The following is a 19,655-nucleotide window of genomic DNA, read 5'->3' on the forward strand; positions in this document are numbered from 1 at the left end:
ATATGTCTTATTATTAGTTTTGCAGCCGAATTCTGAAACGAATCTCAAACTGCTTTATAAGGGCTGCTTACTTATTTTAATAGAATTTCGAGTTCAATCATGTTCTAATCATTTAAAACGCTGTTACGTTATTAAATTTCGTTTCATTATTTTGCCGTTAGTGTTTTTTTTCTAGCATTTCTTTTGACCAATATCTTGCATGCTTGTACAGTCAAGTGTTAACGCGGTGACTTGAACGTAACACCGCTGAAGGGATCAGTTAGATTGGCATGTCTTCCCTCAATTAATCCTGATGGATTCCATTCAAGTGATACGATGCTGAGAATTATCGGACTTGTGAAGACTGAAGAGAATATCTTGTACTAAGAATAATATTATTTGGGATATAGTTAATTCAATGACCGTATATAACTATGTACTTATAATACATGTAGGTAAAAAGCAAAACTATTCTCCGCATCAACTAACCATGTCAAATTTTACGAGGATGGTCGTGATACGCAATTATCTTAAAAAATGGTACTTTTCGAAGGTATTTCTTTGTTAAACTAACATGTAAAGGACTTGAAATGATTGACAACAATTACATTAATTATTGTTTATATAATAAATCTTCTAATGAACTTCAACTTCCCGTGTTATGATAAGATTGTCTTCTTCACAAACGTCTATATCTTCACATTCTGGCTTGAATGGTATTTCTGCTTGCATTGCTTTCTGGAACAAATTGTACATTGTAACAATCAAAATAATTTATCCCAAAACATCATAAGGACTCAATTGCTTTGTGTTGACTTCTTACATTTTTTATTCCTGTGCTACCAGAGCTCGTACCGACTTCATTTGCTCCAGAAGGCGCCGGTCTTTTCTATAACGCACACAAAAAAAAGCAAAGCCATCATTAACAAAAGAACTTATATCTTATATCAACAAGACTAAACAAAACTAAAATTAGTACTGTTAGGAAAACTGTTGTAAGCACTTAATTCTTTTTTTAAACTAATATATTCCAAATTCACATATTATTCTCATATGTATAGAAATTACTTTTAATCAAAGCGCACTTACCACACTCTTTCTTAATTCATCTTCTCTTTTCTCTTGTATTAATTTCTTTTTTGTGTTCCTATTAAAGAAGCCGATCTAAAAATTGTAATTACTCTTTAGTTTTTCATTAATTTACATTACTTTAGAGATGTCATAATGCCATGTTGAGAGATTTTATATAAAAAAAAATGCTTTTTTTATAAATATAAACGTCGTAGAATGTTTTACTTACCTTACGTAGAATATAAATAACTACCGCTAATATTAATAAAGCCACTATCACAGCTATAGTTATTATTAACGGCTTATTTTGTCCAATTGATAATTCTTTGTTGTATTTTATAACTGTAGTTAATCTGAAACAACAATTTTAACTATCATCAAAAAAACATTTACAGTAAGCCGATAAACTCATTAAGTAGGTTTTATTTTACTTTAACAAGACCTGATTTATTTTGGTATGGCGCCATATTTACTTAATTATTGTTGTGGGGACGATATTATGTAACATGATAAGGAGATTAACAAGAAATGTTAGAACTTACGTGAACTCTTTCTTTATTTCCGTAGGAAGCAAATATAACTCTAAACTTGAGGATATATTAAGTGTGTCTCCTACACGATATTTCTCTGAAAAAAAAAATCAATTCATATCTAAACAAGTTGTTGCTCGCGACATCATCCGCAGGGCTCTAAAAAGTGGTAAAATAACTAGCCTATACTACTCCTTGATAAGTCACCTTTTAACGGTGAAAGAATTTTTGAAATTGGCCAAGTAGTTTTTCAAGTTATTTAAATACATGTAAAAATAAAATTATTTCCTCTTTATAATGTTTCCTTTCCTCTTTCTTTGTAGATTAATAATCTACAAAGTTCCAGATTCATTCATATTATCATTGACTTTAAACTGAATAATAACCATTGAAAATTACATTACATACATAAGTCATCTTATACAAGATGTCTGTTAATTAATAAAATAACTAGATTCCGCACACGACTCCGTCCGTGTGGAATTAAAAGAAAAAACAAAAGTAAGCAGTCTATGTGCTCTTCCAGACTGTTATCTACATTTTTGCCAAATTACATCGAAATCCGTAGTTTAGGCTACAAACTAACAATCCATATAAACTTTCGCATTTATAATATCAGTAATATAATTATGTACAAACCAACATCTTCTTCCATTATTACTATGCTTGGAATTATCTTAAATACCGAATTCGGTTCCAAGTTAAACACACACGTATGTGTTATTTCCTCATTACCGGCTTGTAACACACAGCCGGTAGTTACAGAAGTTTGCAATATCTGAATCTGTATTGAAAATGATAAGTAAGAATTATTAAAAAAAAAACACATATTATAATCAAAAACGAGATTAGAAATCACAACTCACTTTACTTTCTTTAATAAAGGTTCGATTCTCCCATTTAATAATAGCGCGAACATTTTTCCACAATACGCTGCCATTGTTTATAATCTGCAAAAGAAATTATTCATTTTTCTTTTCCCTCACCATACTTAGAGCTAATAAATTCATATATTAATTGAAAGATATTAATATTTAAGAACGGATATTAAACATATAGATTTTAATTAAAATTTAACATAGAAAAAAATTAAATGAGTATAGTAATTTTTAGGCAATATTTACCTTATATTCGTGGGCGTTTTCACAAGTTTCCACTGTCTTATCGAGTACGTCACTGTCAGTCACTACTCGATCACGTGACGCACTGGAAAACGTTCATTACAATTCACACATTAAGACGGACTCTGTCAGTGCTCTTCCAGACTATCTTCTATCTATGCCAAATTTTATAGAAATCCTTTCAGCCGTTTAGGCTACAAACAGTAACAAATATCCATCCTTCTAAACTTTCGCATTTAAAATATAGTAAGAAACAAGAGAGAAAGAATAGACTTTTCTAATACAAAATTATGATCAGTACAATAATTAATTAATATTAATAATTTAATATCAATTATTTCAGCAATAACTTAGTTGTATTGTAGCAATATTTATTAGGTAATTTAAAAAAATAGAATAGAAAGTGGGGATAAAGAGAGGGAAGGCTGAAAACCAACGCGGCCTTATGTTAAGCTGGTGGCCGCATCAGCTGAACTTTCTTTTTTTGGCCGAGAACTGACTTTATTTTCCCTTTTTATGTTTTAATAAGTTCTATGAATTCTGTATTTTTGCCAATAAATTTAAATAATAGAATATATTTTACTAGCTTTCGCCCGCGACTCCGTCCGCGTGAAAAAAAAAACAAAAGTGAGTAGTTTATGTTTTCTCCAGACTATCCTCTATATTTATGCCAAATTTCATCGAGATCCGTTTAGCAGTTTAGGTTACAAACTCTAACAAACATTCATCCATCCATCTAAACTTTCGCATTTATAATATTATTAAGATAAATACCCGTTTACAGCAATGTCTTCGGTGTTCAACTCTAAAGGTACGATGATCTTCGACTCTTGATATTCCGTTTGTAAAACACAACTACTATTGTAGAACGTAACATCCACCTCTAATATATTTAAATCATTTGACGGACTACTCATGTCTATAGGTATTGTTAAAATATGCTGGAAACATTTACATTATTTAAATTGTATAAAATTTGTGTAAAAGAATTATATTGTAATTGTAATGTAAAAGCAGGAGAAAGAATTCTGCAAAATTATCGGATAAGAAATAGATAAATTAAAATAGAATCTGGATCATAGTTAATTACATTTAACGCTAGTTTTAGCCTGTGACTAGAATGGAATTAAAGGCATGTGTTCCAGATTGCTCTATATTTGTGTCAAATTTCATCGAGATCCGTTCAGCCGTTTAGGCTGTAAACTCTACCAACCATCCAAACTTTCGTATTTATAATATTGTCGTATGAAAGATTGTTAGTTATGAGTGTGGAGGTACTCCGGTAGAGATAGATCTAGAAAGAGATGTATTGAGTGAATTATTAAGAAGGGAGTGACTAAGATGACGGATGATAGAGTTATTTGGAGGAGGAAAACCCGTTGTGCCCTACGGGAGTAGGAAAGAGAGAAGAGCAAGATTACCTCTTCATTCCTTTTTATCGGCAATGGCAGTAAACATTTGTACGTGCCGTCTTGTTCTTGGCAAGTGTTCCGTCCCGCGCGCGCGCCGCGGACACTCACATACACACACGTCTGTATGTAAGAATTGTTACCGTGGTTCTTGAACCGCATTGTTAATTGTTCCGATTTCGTAGATCCCAACTTGTATGGTGAACTAATTTAGACAAATAATGGTTATTCTATTCATCACCAGCTCACTGTACGTCCACACTGAGGGGCTCGGAGTCTACCGGAAGTTAGGGTGACAATTCAATTAATTTATTATATATTTTTATTTTTACAAAAACATAGCATGCAAAGATTAGTGAAACTATAGTAATAGTAAGTCACCGATTAAAAAATGCCCCATCTATTATATTAACATTGAAATATGCTATAGGTTTCCAAAATGCAAAACATGTTCAACTAAACAGTATCTAACTACAGTCTTTAGGGTAAAATCGTTACTATTTTAACTCGTCTGTCCTTAGTACATATATCTTTTAATAATATCTTGGTAAACTATTTGAAATATCTAATATTTTACAAAATTACAATAATTTACCTTCCAGACCATTCTAGTGCCATATTTAATTGCGGTAAGCAACTCTCTCCTGAACATCGTCGCTCAATGTCCAGAGATGACGTAGGATTTTCGGGATAAATTGACACCCACGTCGGATTCAATTCTGAAAAAATGTATCCCACATATCTTATATCATAAAATTGAATAGACATCCTACTTTTTTAAATCGAATTGTTTGCTTGTACACCAGATTAAAATCTCGTTTCGAACAATTTTCCAATATTTTGCTTAAATTCATGGTAGTCCAATTAAGTGACCTAAAATGCCAGTTGATAAACTTTTCATATAAAGTATTAGCATAACTTCATACTAATATTATGAACGCGAAAGCTCAAATGGAATGTTTTTCCATTTGTACAGTCGCGGAAATACGCGGTGTCCCACTTCAGGAAGAATTGCCTTATTCATTGCAACGAGACAAACTCCGCCTCTTCCTACAAATAACTAATTACATAGCAGAGAGTGTAAACGAAGCTCTAATAAAAGAAACCAGCTATGTATTATTAACCGACTTTTTTTCATACATTTGTTCCGTGTCTCGTCAAAATGTTCAAATGAATGTAACTTTTAAGTTGCTTCCCCGACTGTACATATGTACTTTCAAATCGGCTTAAGAGGTCACGATGAAAGAAAGGCCAAAAATAGTCTAGAAAAATACATCGGCGACTTATTAAGATTTTTTTTAATTCAGCACGTTCTAAGTCGCGGGCAAAAATTTGTACTTAAAAGTAATTAATTACCGGCACTCTGAAACATATCTGTCACGTCTAATTTTATTGATGTCTTAAACTTGTAAGTACCAGGTTCATCGTTACTCTGAAAAAAATAAACAACTGAATAAACGAGCAATTGATTAGCTAAGTAAATACATTTTAGTTTTAATAGCTAAAGATTTTTTTTTTACAAATTTACCGAGTTGGTACATTTGCAAACGACAAATTAAATGTTATTTGCTTAAAAAAAACTAAAAAATAAGCTTACAATATCAATATCAACGTCAATCTCGCATTTTGTATTATTTCGAGATAAACTAATATTCTGCAATTCTTGTCCGTATCTAATTTGTACGCCATCGCCCACAACACTGTTTACAATCAATAATTCTGAAAAAAAACTTTAAAGATTACATACTACTTGACGACATTTTGGTCATTTTTTTTATCTAAATACAACATTTAAAAATATATAGACAGGACATAGTGAACAACATTTTTATACTGGCACTTTCAATTTCTATTGACAATTAATTTAAATAAAATTAACATGTGGTTTCGAGGATCTTAATAAGATAGCATTAGTGATTATTATGTGTGTACCTCATGGCTTTCAAAGACGTTATAAACTTTTTTACATAAGAGTGTTAAAACCTATAACTATTCTGATATACGTACTTCCGGTGATATCCAGTGGCTTTTCATGAACATTTATATTAATCACCACACGAACCGTAAAATTGTTTGCCTTAATTCGTACTACCTAGAATAAAATGACGAGCTATGTTAATAAAACAATAAGGGCCTGTCCTACCACTGGCTGATAGAGGTTCAGATAGCTTAAAAATGATGTCTCTGTCAGTTAAGGCAACAAAATGAGACATTTCCATCACATATTTCACACTTTTGATTATTATCAGACAATTTAAATTTGGTGAAACCTTATCTCATAAAAATATAGATGGCATAAACTATAATGTTTTGAGCAAAGTGGAATTATTAAGAAGGCAGTAAAGCGAGTATGGTAGTTGATAAGTTTTCCCTTACCTGGTCACCAACAAGATGTGATGAAACAGTTACGTCAACCGAAGGAAGCCCTAGGTACATAACTACGCGAGAACTCTCAGGACATCCCACAGCTAATTCTTTAAACAAAAGTAAATTTGAAGTTAATTTAGTATTCCAAATTGTTACTTTACTAATATCAATCACCATAAAAGTGCGTTATTCAATAGATTTCTCGCATGCATTGATTGTCAAAATAATTGTAAAAAAAATGTCTGTCTTTAAAGGGATTAAGAAAGATGACAATAACATTTTTTAATACAATAAGGTGGCAAACGAGCAAGCGGCCACCTGAATCGGCCAAAATGGCGAAGCGACTGACCCATAGACATCCGCAATTCCAGATGCGTTGCCTACCCTTGATCGACGGAGGAGGAGAGGAACATAAAGAGGATATTTCCCCTTCCTATGCGTCTGCTCCACCGTCAAATCTTTCCCATCTAAACCTTTCTTTATAAGAAAAGGTTGGTTCAGGAAAGGGACTAAATTTGTGCCTCCGGCACCACATTCTTCAGACGAAACGCGGGAATGCTCTCTCTTCAGGCCTATCTTCTGTGTGGTCGTGGTATTGCGGAGGGCGAGCCGACCCTACAGTGCGAAGATGTTAAAGTGAGCTCTACCACTGTTATTTATCTTTTGGTAAATTCACAAATTCTACAAATTAGGTCTGTATATTATATCCATAAAACTTACCATCAGCGCCGTTGTTATTTACATCGTTGATAATTTGAAGCATGGCTCCAAAAGACTTATATTCAGTGTCCTGTAATCTTTGAGTCGACACGAACTGCGACAAAGACATCGTCTCTATGAAGTCATCGCTTTTAAGACAGTTCTTGTTCAATTATTTTCCATATATAATATACACAGCTCCAACGCCAAAGTCTTCGTAAGGAGCACTAACAATTAACTCTAAAAATGATTTCTATTTGATTATTATAAAAAAGTTTAAACCAGCAAATAAGTATTGCATCAGACAATTCAGAACATTCTTCATAAATTATGCAGCAAAACAAGCAAGCTATGTACAGTCGAGGACACTGGCGATGTTCCACTTCAAAAGCTACAATAATTTGACGAGACGCGGAACAAAAATCAATACAACGCATCTTATAAATGTGTCTGTACGAATATAAGTCTATAAGTAATTTAAAACACAGCATGTTCCTTATAATAATTATCCCTTCGTTTTCACTCACTATTATTTAATTAGTTATTTATAGGAAGAGGCGGAGTTTGTACAAGTACAAGGCAAATTTGCCGTAAGTGAAACACCGCGAATTTCCGCGATTGTACATGCTAATGTTAGGAACTGAATAGAATAATGTTAAGTAAAAGTATCATTGACGATTGGAATTGTTCATTGTTAGCAAAATGGAAGAAGCTGGTAATAAAAATCTTTAGTAAGTAATTACTCTTTCAAGTTTCTTAAGAGGCTCTTACCTGGAAAACCGTCTCCATCGACATCAGTCGAAGCAATAGCACTGCCGAATCTCGCACCCACTTTATTGCCAACAATCAACCGCGTCCTGTTCCTACTTCCTATAGTTTCCTATGCATTGAATATGGAAAGAAATATAAAATTCTCAAATGAGCTACAATTTTTGTAAACACTATTTTCCATAAAAACATTCATTTATATAAATAAATGTATCCTATCGATATAAATGATGAATGATGAAATAAATATAAAGATATCCTTTATCGATTATTATTCTTCCCATCGGATTATCAGAATCGATCAGAGTTACTATTTTTTATTTATGACTAACTGTTGCTTGCGACTTTCTCCATGTGTAATTTAAAAATGTAGCCTATGTTAATTGGCGATAATGTAGCTTTTTAATGATGAAAGAATTTTTAAAATCAAAAAACACAAATCTTTCCCCTTTATAATATTAGTATAGATATATGATAGATGTTGCATTATGGTCCAACCAGGTTTCACTCGCGAGCAAACAGGTTTCAATATAGGACATAGAGTTGGAGTTTAAAAACAGTTAAATTACAAAAAAAACTTAACCAGCTAAGTGCTACTTACCAAATCGCCTCCTGTATAGATATACAATGCTCCTGTTTCGTACGCATCGTCTTCGTAATACGCGGGCGCTCCCACAACGAGCTCTGTGTATCCATCGGAATTAATATCCGCGCCGACCATCGCCGACCCGAACATTGTGTTGACCATTTCAGAGTCGACACTCACACGAGGCACCAAATACAGTTTTTTATTTTTATATTTTAGAAATAATATCTGCAAATACCTAAATACTTCTAATTCTTATCTGACAAAGAAGTGATTGAAGAAAAAGGTGTTATTTTTTTATACTTTTCTGTCTTCTGTTTATTATCAATTAAAAAAAAATTAAAAAAATTAAAAAAAAAAACAAAAGTAAGTAGCCTATGTGTTCTTCCAGACTTTCCTTGATATCTATTCCAAATTTTATTGAGATCCAAACAGCAGTTAAGGGTACAAACTAACAAACATCCATCCATGTAAACTTTCGAATAAAGATGCGTAGCAATCAAGTCGTCTGCTTATTACCAATCTTGTGACAAAAAAATGGTATTTTTTAGTTAGTACTAACCTTGCCATATGTGTCATCAGTTCGCATACTAACTGCATACACCGTTTGATTTGTATTCGAATATAGGAACTTTCCCGAAGCAAGACCAGATCCTGAATATGATAAAAATATGTTATACTAGCTTTTGCCGGTGACTCCGACCGCGTGGAATTAAAAAAAACAAGTCTATGTGTTCTTCTAGACTATCTACGTGTATGCTGAATTACATCAAAATCCGGTCAGTAGTTTAGGCTACAAACTCTAACAAACATCCATCCATCTAAACTTTCACATTTATAATATTAGTATAATTACTGATAAAATAAATAGTGTTTATGCATTACTCACCAATATAACGGAACTTATTAGCAATACTTTGGAACCTCGCAGTACTAGTGAGGCTTTCTGTTGACCATGAAGGCTTTAAAGGGTCTTCGCTTGAAATATAACTGAGGTGGCCTCTGTCAAATATCTTGGATAAAAGTATCAAATTGTTACTTTGATCGTATAACGAAGTCCAACCAAGTCCATTTCCAAAAGAATCTGTGAAATAAATCTATCAAATGAAACTTAAGGCGCACTTCGTTTCGGCCATTTTATTGTTATTTTTTACCACTTAACTATGTTAATGTAAACATATGATGGTGCAATTGTTTTGACAATGGCAACACTAATACTACTACCGCCATCTATTGCCATTTAAAAACACTTATTTAGCTATCTGGCTGTTTTAATTGTATTAAATCCTATAGTTACTATTACTTACGTCTATTGACCTTGTTTTTTATGTATTGTTCGTAAGGTCCATTATAAAGATGTGCAGTTCCATTGTACATAAAACAAGTACCATACGAGCTAGAGGTAATTCCCGGTTCAATTTTATCATACGAAGACTTCCAAAACGGAGCGCAAGTCTGTAATAATTTGTTATTAAAGCAAACCATTTTATAAAATTTATATCTTCATTAACGTATCCCAAGGGAACGGTAAATATTTTCGGGATAAAAAGTAGCCTGTGTTCTTCCAGATTATGCTCTACGTCTATGCCGAATTTCATAGACATCTGTTTAGGATACAAACTCTGATCATCCATCCATCTAAACTTTCGCAATTGTAATATTAATAATTTATTAACAAAGAAATGTCGCTACCAAAGGCAATTTTATTTACTTTAAAGTTGTGATTCAGTGAAACTTAAATAGAATTGGGAGTTTTTACATTTTGAATCACCTAATGTTAAGATTAAGTCACTACAAGTTTACCGAAATTTATTTTACAATTTTGAAAGAGGAAAAAAATTGTATCGTAATTTAGCGTATAGACACTGTGTACTCAACACAATTTATAAGACAATATACTTGCAAAAGGATAGAGGGAGCTAGTGGCACATCGTGGACGCCCCCTGATATAGAACAAATTAAGTCGTACTTGAAAAACCTTCAAAAAACTTACCAAAAAATAATCGTCAGTTGCAGCGATAGATGCACCAAGACAGTAATGGCGATCAGGATAATCTTCTGGACATAAACACAGAGCATGAAATTCATCAAAATTATAGTGTGAAAAATAGAAACATATGATTGAGAATACTCATATCAAGTTAATTACTAGGTTTATTTGCCCTTTTTGTGGTTTTAACCGATTTCTAAAATGAGGTTATCAGGTCGTCTGTGTCCTGTGTTTGTTTGGATATCACCATTACAACGGCTGAATTATTTTTGACTTTATTACGATCAACAGTCTTTAAAATCTGATCTATTTCCTATATAGATATAACTTAATATTGAACGATTCCATTGAACCGTAAATAATCGAAAACCGTTACTACAATAATTAGTTACAAATAAGTGGTTTCATTAATTCTTTTCACACACACATCACATAATACGAAATGCCAAATACGAATTACTGCAGCTCATCGTACAAGGCAAGATCCACGGAAAGCGAAGCGTAGGTCGAAGAAAAACGTCCTGGTTCAAAAACCTACGCCAGTGGTATGGAAAGCACCCGTTCACTCTTCAGAGCCGCGGTGTCAAGAACGAAAGTCGCCCTAATGATCGCCGAACTTCGGAAGAAGATGGCACTTTAAGAAGAAGAAGAAGATAAAATCTTTAACCACTTATCTGGATTGTTGTGAAGAGTAAAATTATTTACCTCTAGTTGAATTTACAGTGAGTCCTTCCACGTCGATGTTAGCCTTTTGACAGACGCGTTTGTCATTCATTATATCTTCAATAGTACATATGTATACAGCTCCGTTTAAGTCGTTATACGGTGCGCCGATCACTAAAACAATCATCATAAGAATAAGAATACCCTAATTGCACACTAAGGATGACTGCATCAATTAGTATTTCACGACTTAACTAGGATTCCTGTTTTCAGAAGCCAAAGACTTCCTTTACAAAATGATTCATTTTAAGTGAATATGTGTTAATTTCTGGTTTCTAGGAGATCCCGGAACCCACTTCTATTTCATTTTAAAATGGCCACCGAGAGTAGTGGGTCAAATCTCTATAAATCTTTTCCCAGAGGGCAGTGTATCTTCGAAACACTCCTTCTCCCATGACACCAAAAAAATTAGGTTATATAACACTAAAATTATTAAGATTCGAGATCTCTTTGGGGTAATATCAGCTCACCCACATCCTAACCGAGTAATTCGAGGCTAAATTGCAGTTGACTACATACTTAATTGAGCCAGTTTCCTTTACAAATATGTTTAAATTTCTTATCAGATCGAAAAAAAACTACAAATATATTTACTTACCCAATTGTCCTGATTTTTGATAACCTATTGAAAACCCAAACGCCATATTTTCAATATCATCTGGTGGCTCTATTTGTATCAGTGATGACTCGTGAAAAAGCGCCCCAAGTACCGTATTTGTTAATATAAGCAATACAAATGTTTTAGTAAACATTTTAAAAGTTTTTTGTAGAAGTATTTAAATTTAAAACCGCAAACTACATTTGTCCTCGTTATGTATTTCGTACTGAGTATACGTTTGCCGTTGTTTCAAAAATAACTAAATCATGAGTAATATTAGAACACGCAATTATTAAGAAACCACTAAAACTATCAAAGACTAAATATTTTATGGGTGTTATCGTTGTTTTTTTACTTATAACATTTTCTTTTAAAGACATATTTCGGACCGAAAGGGTACAAGTTACCTTTATAATATTACTTAACTGTGTAAAGTGTCACACCTGTGTAAACAAATGCTTAAATCTGGTTTTTTGATAACTTTAAAAAAGATAAGTATTAGGTTAAAAAGGATAATTCGCCTTACTCACTTACTGCGTTGGCGCAGAGACCCGAAGTGGCTCTTGGCCTCCGACACGAGAGAGCGCAAGCATCGTCTGTCCTGTGTCGTCGCCTGACAGTCGATCGACTCTAGCTCACGCAGGTCCAGCTCTACGGCATCTCGCCAGCGGTATCTGGGCCAAGCGACGGGTCGGCGGCCACCCAGTTACCGCTGATAATTCACCATAGATAATTCGCCTATTAAACACTAGCTGAAACAGTAAATTGCAAAGAAAGAAGTAGGTTTTTTTTTACTCGAAAAATCCTACTTTAGTACCTAAATTCACATCTATCAGACAAACATATATGTAGAGGAAGGAAAAGAATATAATAATCAATTATCCCTAAAGCATATGAGTATAGTTCAAATGTGCGTCAACAGTCAGTGCGATATTTAGATCATTAATTAAACTCAGGATGCATTGTAAGTAAATTATCTGTCAATTATATGGAACGTTATGAAAGTGTTAAGATTGAATGTGGATGGCTACAAAGGTAGAGGAAGACCGAAGAAAGTATGGATGGATTTTGTGAAAGAGGATATGCTTAAGAAAGGAGTGGATTCAGATATGACGGTTGATAGAGATGTATGGAAGAGCAGCACATACTTTGCCGATCCTCCGAGAGAGATAAGGGCAAGTGGATGACGATGTTTTTAGACAAATGTTATGTTGTCTCCTTAGATAAACTTCCTTATAAAAAATTACAATATTAAATCAAAACATGCTCCTATTTTTAAATTATTTCAAATATATTTACAACTGTTATCAGCGCCATCTATTATCAATTATTGCTCAACTAAATTCATTACTGAAAATAATTTTGTTTCAGATTCAAAATGGACGGCTGTTATAGTACAAATATTCGTTATACCAAACTTTGCATTATATCATATAAAGTCAATGAAATCAATAGTTCCAGAGACGTATTTATCTAATGATTCATTCTTCGGATATAGCATCGCATATCAACCACACATACGAAGGTAAAACATATATTTTAATTACATTTAAATGCATAGGAAATCGCACTAGAAACGACAGAAATAAAAAAAGTGTTAAAAGTGTAAAGCGAGCCTTAAACAAGAAGCTACTAAACTGAGTCAAAATTTCTTAAATATGTTAATTGTTTTAAATAAGAGCAATGGGAAAATTTATAAAGTTTCGAGTTGGAAAAAAAGTAAAAAAAATACGAGTTCCTTGAAGAAAAAGATAGATTTTGATATATTTAATTTATATTATAATATGTTGCTTTATTTGTATCTACAGATTGGTGATAAGTGCTCCAATGGCGGACTTTACAGGACTCATTTATGTTTATGACATAGACAAAGACAATTTAATGAGAGATAACATCAATATATTAACAGGTAGCATTTTACCATTTTATTATCAAGATTGAATAATAATTATATTCCTTTACTGACTAGCAAGGTTAATATTTTTCAACCGTTTTACTCCATGTGTGTTTTTGGATTTATGTTAATTTCTTTATAACCTGTATCCTTAGCAATTGCATCATTTTTGACAAATGTCATCCGATTCATATTCTCTCCAGCCAGTCATTTTTTTAACATTACATTTTTGTAACAATCTTTTTAGATGACAACACTACGAAACCTTGGCTCGGGGCAACAGTTAAGACGGGGAAATCTTTTTATACGGTAACTATCTCGATGTAATCAATATTTATATAACCTTTTACACGAATGAAAATATAATTGTTTATGTATAATTGTATTTAAAATACTTGAACATAACGTAGAACAATGCATCGAATATTCGTTTTGTAAATGTTCCATTTTAAATCCATTAATTTAAAAATTTTGATATTAACAAGAAACGAACAAAAATTTCTAGTTGTCTTTACTAATATTGTAAAGAGGAAAGATTTGTATTTTTATTTCTTTGTAAGAATTGAAATAAATCAAAAACTATTGGACCGATTTCAAACATTCTTTCACCATTAAAAGCTACGTTATCAGTGAGTAACAAGGCTATATTTTTTGCTATTTAGGTGTTTAATTTCACGCGGACTAATTCGCGAGCAACAGCTAGCAAATTATAGAACGTATGAAAATTTCAACACCATGAAATATGTTTCAGACCTGCGCTCCACGGCCAGTCCAGGCCGGTAAGTAAAAGTTTAAAATGTCAGCTATAAAATTATTTAATCATTTTACAATATCAATAATTGTAATCATAGATCATCATCTCCCCTACTTTATCCTAATGCCGTAAGGTGCAACGGATTTTTATCCTCCAAATAACTATCATACGTCATCTCAGACATCACTCCCATCTTGATGTCACCTTTAACGCAATACATCTTTTTTTAGATCTACCTCTACCGGTGTACTTCCAGACTCATAAATGTTTTCCTTAAATTAAAAATTAAGAATATATCTTTAGTTATTATTGGGATTATATGCACTTTTTTATTTTAACCGATTTCAAAAATAAGGTTATCAGTTCGTCTGTCATTTTTATGTTTCCTCGCAGTTCCTCTCCGCGTTGAGTTGTAACTGCTTTTTCAATACAATTTTAGTTATTGGAATAACAATTTAAAGTATCTTATTACTATTATTAACTTCTAGGTACGGTTCTCGGTACATTTGGAAAATGTTTCACGAAGATTTTCCAAGGCGGCAGTAAAACGATCGCTATGCCTGAGATGTTAAAGGTAGACCGTTTTAAGGATATAGTTACCTACGGTACGTTATTAAACATGACTATGTATTAAACACTAGCTGTTCCCGTGCGGCTTCATCCGCGTGAAATTATACACTTTATTTTATTATACACAAATGACAATGAAGTCCTTGAAGACATTGGATTACAATTACCGTTACCATGGAAACCTTGCTTCCTTGATGTCAGCTTGTAGTTTATGGTCCCTTTCCCACATTAGGGTTTTATCCAAATTATTTACGCCCTAAGTTTAATAGCGTGAAAATATATAACCTAAAGCGTGTCGTAAGTGTAGGGTTTTTATTAAAGGAATATTTATTCAAAAATATGCTGTGATTGCTGACATCCTACGCCGCGAAGCAGTCTGCATTTACGCTTTATTATGTTAGTATAGAAGTATAGATATGGATTATTTGAGCAGCCATTTTGTTTAGTAAAATAAAATCTTACACAACCACTATAGGGATGGCCTAGATTATGGTATAGAATGTATTTTATTTAGGGCCAGTCTCACCACTAGCTGATAGAAGCTCAGATAGCTTAAAAATGACGTCACTGTCAGATAAGGGAACAAACTTCGTTATTTCCATCACATATTTTACACGTTGGATTGTTATCAGACAATTTACAGTTTAGTGGGACAGGCCCTTAGCCCCTTTTTACTTTGCAGGTCATAGAATGGATACATTCGGGTGGAGTATTGAAATCACTGAAAATGACCGCATTTTAATCGGTGGTCCAGGAATTGCAAAAGGTACAATAAACATGTCTATTCGTTCCCATCATTATTTAAGAATAGTATGTGGAAAGAAGGAAGAATAGATTTATTAATAATTATTAGTATTCTGTAATCATATTAATAATTCTGTATTATTTGTTAAGTACAATTGTAAAATTAGCTTCTCATGTTTTCCTTAAATGGCGTCACCAATTGTTACCGAAAATAAACATTTTGTTTCGAATATCTTACTTGGGCAAGTTTGGATGTTTGCTGGAGTTTGGCGTCTTAACGTTTGAACTGATCTCTATTAAATTTAGCATAGATGTAAAGTCTACTTTTTTAATTCTATTCGGACGGAGCCACGAACAAAAGCTAGCATATAAGTAAATAGTTTCTTTAAAGAAAGCATAGTTAAATGAATGTGTTATCTTAAAAATGCATATTGAATTTTTAATTTTCAGGTCGAGTAATACAATATGAAAATATAACTAACTCCCCACAACTAATATCGCCTCAAAGTTCACATTTAGCGGATGACAAGACTTTTTTCAACTTTGGTAAGTTTACTTTATTGTCAAAACAAACAAGTGAAACACTCCCAAGACTTCATATACCTATGTTTTAATAGATAGCTACTAATGTATCTGACTATTTATCCCGCTTGGTTTTTTGACCGACTTCCCAAAAGAAGGAGGTACTCAATTCGTCGATATGTTTTTTTAACATAAATCTCGACATATTTTATTGGTAAAATTAATCAGTAAAATGTCAAATACACAATATTTAAAGCATAAAAACATTAGCTATCATAATTAGCTGACTTTACTAATTTTTATTTGTTATTTTCAGGTTACGGAATAGCCAGCGGTCATTTTTTTTCTGACGAAATAACTTACGTTATTAGTTCTCCGTATGGTAACAATGGAGTTGGTCAGGTAACATATATCTTACTTCTGACTATTATAAATGCACTTCTTTGTATATCTGAATACAAAATAAAACAAGTATCTATTGGATACTTAAATGGGAGTTCTTTATTAAAAGGTAATTCCAAAGATTAGTAAACGTCAACCTTTTGTTTGTGCTCTTATGCTCTAAAATCTTAACAATTTCAGCTACTCTTCTATAAAGAAAATGGGGAATATATACAGACGATTCTGGACTCGGAATCAAGATTGGGGACTCTGTTTGGTGCAGTTCTTTGCACGCTGCAGTTGACTGGCGACCGCCATTCTCTATTAGTCGCTGCTCCGACTTATGTACCTAAAGATACCAGCGATGCTGATATCGGCGCTGTACATATTTATATGCCGAATGATAAGGTAAATACATATATATTAATGTATAAAAGTGTATCCAGTTCATACATTGTCCATAATTTTGATTCCGAAGTACAAACTCATGATTGGTTACGATTGTTTGAAAGTATTCCTCGCCATATTTCGGTAACACAATGGAACTTATTTCTTTGTGAACATTAAAAAGTGTAAAAAAATACGATTGTAACGACCTCAGGTCAGTTTTTTTTATTATTAGTTAGGCTGTACTCTATAAATCATGTTTAAAGTAAATTTATAATTGAAGAAAAAAATGTGGAAGTGTGTTTTATCTCTAAAAATATAACCTAAACATCTAGCAAGGAAATAAGAAAGTAATAAAATAATTTACATTTTCTGTATACTTATGTTTCATTTGTTTGTTTTTAGTCGCTGACATTAACGAGGACTATCAAAGGGAGAGAAGTCGGAGGTCGCTTCGGCAGCGCCATTGTTAACCTCGGAGATATCGATTCAGATAAATTAGATGGTACTGTCATTTTTGTTGTTAATATATTTTTTGATATTTCGATACAAATTATTTTAAAAATATATATGGACGATCGGCAAAATCAACAGAACTTGTTGATTACTTTAAAACTAACACAAGTAACAATGTATAATATGTATTTTAAATTGCGCAAGACAATCGTTAAAAGAAGGCCCTGCCTCCTGAAACACAATTATTACTAGCTCAGGAGACAGTCCCGCTAACTGTGCAAAACTGTTTTTGGATCAATAATGAATTTCTATTTATTTTTTTTATTTGTGACTAGAAATGTACTGTGGGACTGCCGGACTGACACTGAGCTCTGTCACACTTTGCAAGTGTTTTATAAAACTACCCACTTTTCCTTCCATTTCCTACTATTTCCTAACAATATTGTCATTGGTTTTTGTTGTGATAAATATTTTATTAAGTACATATAAAACATTTATTTATACACAGTTTTTTTTTTAGACGTGGCGATTGCAGCGCCATATGAAAACGGCGGTCAAGGCGCTGTCTACATTTACACGGCGAGAAATATTCTGTCAGAGAATGACAATATGGAAGTTAAGTACACACAGAAGGTGCTTCAAGAAACGTCTAGAAGTTTCGGCCTCAGCTTGACTGCATTGCGAGACCACGACGAAAACGGATGCAATGGTAAAACGACTTAAAAGTACAATACTAATTAAAAAAAACTAGCTGTTGCCGTGCGGAGTTATCAGCTTATTTAAACTTTATTTTATTGTTTACATTTGTCAAATTTTCTGTTTTGGTATTACCGTTATCATAGCAACTTTACTTCTATGCTGCAATTGGCTTGTAGTTTTAGTTTCTTTCCCGCAAGACTTTCTTATTAAATTTATTTACACTACAAGTTTAACAGTGTGAAAATTACGCTTTATATAGCCGAAAGCGTATCGTAATTGTAGTACTGTTAATGAAAAAGGAGTTATTCAAATACATACTTTGATTCCAGATGTTGAATTACAAAACTAAGTAGTGTGTGTTTACGCATGTTTATGTTAGCATAGATAGATTAAAAAATTAAAACTACTTAATTTTGTTATAGAATTGGCGATCGGAGCTCCGGAAACCAACGAAGTCTTCATTTTAAGTTGTTTTCCTACGATTTATTTAAGAGTCTACTCGGAATTTACTAATCAAGAGGTACGATTTTTTTAATTAGAATTAAAAAACTTGAAGAAATTAAACATTAAAAATACAAACCGACAAAGGGTACAAAATTACACTTATATGAAAATGAAAAAAAAAATATTTAAAATTCAACAGTTACGTCATATTTTTTTAAGTAAGTATCCAATTTAAGAAAGATAGACATATATAATTACCGATTTATACTATGTTCTAGTAATAACCAATTTTATTGATAAGGAAAAAAAACAACGAAAGAATTAAAAATACAAATTGTCATAATAAAACCCAATTATTATCAGAAAATTGATAAAGACTAACAATATCTTTTGTTTCAGAATCGTAACAATACAGAGAAAGATCAGTTTACATATAGATCCTGTTTCGAGGTGAAATTTCCCGAGAAACCTGAACAAATTGTAGCCGGTGAGCATTTCAATGTACAGTCGCAGACATCCGCGGTGTCTCACTTTGAAAAATTACCTTGTTCAATACAACGACAAAAACTCCGCATCTATAAATAACTAATTACATAGCAGTGCGTGCAAACGAAGGTCTAATAAAAGAAATTAGCTATGTATTATTAACCGACTTTTTTTCGTACACACATTTATAAGCTGCGTGTTTAGATTTTTGTTCCGCGTCTCGTCAAAATGTTCAAACGATTGTAGCTTTTACGGTGGACCACGGCCAGTGTCTCCCACTATACATATTAAAGCAAATGCAAGCCATGTTGATGGCTGGCATTCCACAACCGTGCGGTTTTCGCCGAACTTTCTGCCCCGCACAGCCGCGTCGTGGAACGGTCTGTCCTCGGCGGTATTTCCAAACCAATACGACTTATGGTCCTTTAAGAAGCGAGCCTACAATTTCCTCAAAGGCCGGCAACGCATCTATAGTTC

At 32.9% G+C, this 19,655-nt stretch overlaps 3 protein-coding genes across 3 annotated transcripts in view; 1 reads left to right on the top strand and 2 right to left on the bottom strand.

Annotated features, from left to right (window-relative positions):
• Positions 1-583: 583 nt before the first annotated feature.
• Positions 584-7,325, bottom strand: LOC106109205. The gene is made up of 16 exons (XM_013290615.1): positions 7,198-7,325; positions 6,487-6,584; positions 6,118-6,202; positions 5,708-5,829; positions 5,467-5,542; positions 4,706-4,829; positions 4,123-4,315; positions 3,476-3,642; positions 2,705-2,786; positions 2,447-2,530; positions 2,220-2,364; positions 1,593-1,677; positions 1,280-1,403; positions 1,069-1,143; positions 803-868; positions 584-717 (listed from the first exon to the last, which is right to left on the bottom strand). The coding sequence occupies exons 1-16, from the start codon at positions 7,304-7,306 to the stop codon at positions 616-618; spliced, it is 1,737 nt and encodes a 578-aa protein (XP_013146069.1). The 5' UTR covers positions 7,307-7,325; the 3' UTR covers positions 584-615.
• A 3-nt stretch (positions 7,326-7,328) lies between these two features.
• On the bottom strand, positions 7,329-12,079 carry LOC106109206 (integrin alpha-4-like). Its single transcript, XM_013290616.1, has 9 exons — positions 11,842-12,079; positions 11,226-11,357; positions 10,524-10,588; positions 9,838-9,985; positions 9,420-9,614; positions 9,093-9,184; positions 8,546-8,758; positions 7,948-8,056; positions 7,329-7,416 (listed from the first exon to the last, which is right to left on the bottom strand). Exons 1-9 carry the CDS (start codon positions 11,993-11,995, stop codon positions 7,349-7,351), a joined length of 1,176 nt encoding a protein of 391 aa, XP_013146070.1. The 5' UTR covers positions 11,996-12,079; the 3' UTR covers positions 7,329-7,348.
• A 666-nt stretch (positions 12,080-12,745) lies between these two features.
• LOC106109106 (integrin alpha-PS4-like) overlaps positions 12,746-19,655 on the top strand; it is a 12,597-nt gene continuing 5,687 nt past the window's right edge. The window contains exons 1-14 of the mRNA XM_013290509.1: positions 12,746-12,805; positions 13,213-13,366; positions 13,650-13,750; positions 13,983-14,044; positions 14,487-14,514; positions 14,978-15,094; positions 15,742-15,825; positions 16,254-16,349; positions 16,642-16,727; positions 16,908-17,114; positions 17,499-17,598; positions 18,070-18,258; positions 18,671-18,768; positions 19,092-19,179. Coding sequence (XP_013145963.1) covers positions 12,799-12,805; positions 13,213-13,366; positions 13,650-13,750; positions 13,983-14,044; positions 14,487-14,514; positions 14,978-15,094; positions 15,742-15,825; positions 16,254-16,349; positions 16,642-16,727; positions 16,908-17,114; positions 17,499-17,598; positions 18,070-18,258; positions 18,671-18,768; positions 19,092-19,179 — 1,417 coding nt within the window. The 5' untranslated portion in view covers positions 12,746-12,798. The remainder of the gene's footprint in view (positions 12,806-13,212; positions 13,367-13,649; positions 13,751-13,982; positions 14,045-14,486; positions 14,515-14,977; positions 15,095-15,741; positions 15,826-16,253; positions 16,350-16,641; positions 16,728-16,907; positions 17,115-17,498; positions 17,599-18,069; positions 18,259-18,670; positions 18,769-19,091; positions 19,180-19,655) is intronic.

The sequence above is a fragment of the Papilio polytes genome, unplaced genomic scaffold (assembly GCF_000836215.1).
Source record: "Papilio polytes unplaced genomic scaffold, Ppol_1.0 DF821289.1, whole genome shotgun sequence".
Taxonomy (NCBI): Eukaryota; Metazoa; Arthropoda; class Insecta; order Lepidoptera; family Papilionidae; genus Papilio; species Papilio polytes.

Excerpts from the sequence above, each read along its gene's own strand:
- LOC106109206 (XM_013290616.1), bottom strand. The coding sequence starts at position 11,995 with ATGTTTACTAAAACATTTGTATTGCTTATATTAACAAATACGGTACTT. Across the intron at positions 11,358-11,841 it reads TCAAAAATCAGGACAATTGG|TGATCGGCGCACCGTATAAC; the intron begins GTAAGTAAATAT and ends TGATTGTTTTAG. Across the intron at positions 7,417-7,947 it reads CGATGGAGACGGTTTTCCAG|AGTTAATTGTTAGTGCTCCT; the intron begins GTAAGAGCCTCT and ends AATCATTTTTAG.
- LOC106109205 (XM_013290615.1), bottom strand. The coding sequence starts at position 7,306 with ATGTCTTTGTCGCAGTTCGTGTCGACTCAAAGATTACAGGACACTGAA. Across the intron at positions 4,830-5,466 it reads AGATATGTTTCAGAGTGCCG|AATTGAATCCGACGTGGGTG; the intron begins GTAATTAATTAC and ends ACATTTTTTCAG. Across the intron at positions 718-802 it reads GTAGCACAGGAATAAAAAAT|AAAGCAATGCAAGCAGAAAT; the intron begins GTAAGAAGTCAA and ends AATTTGTTCCAG.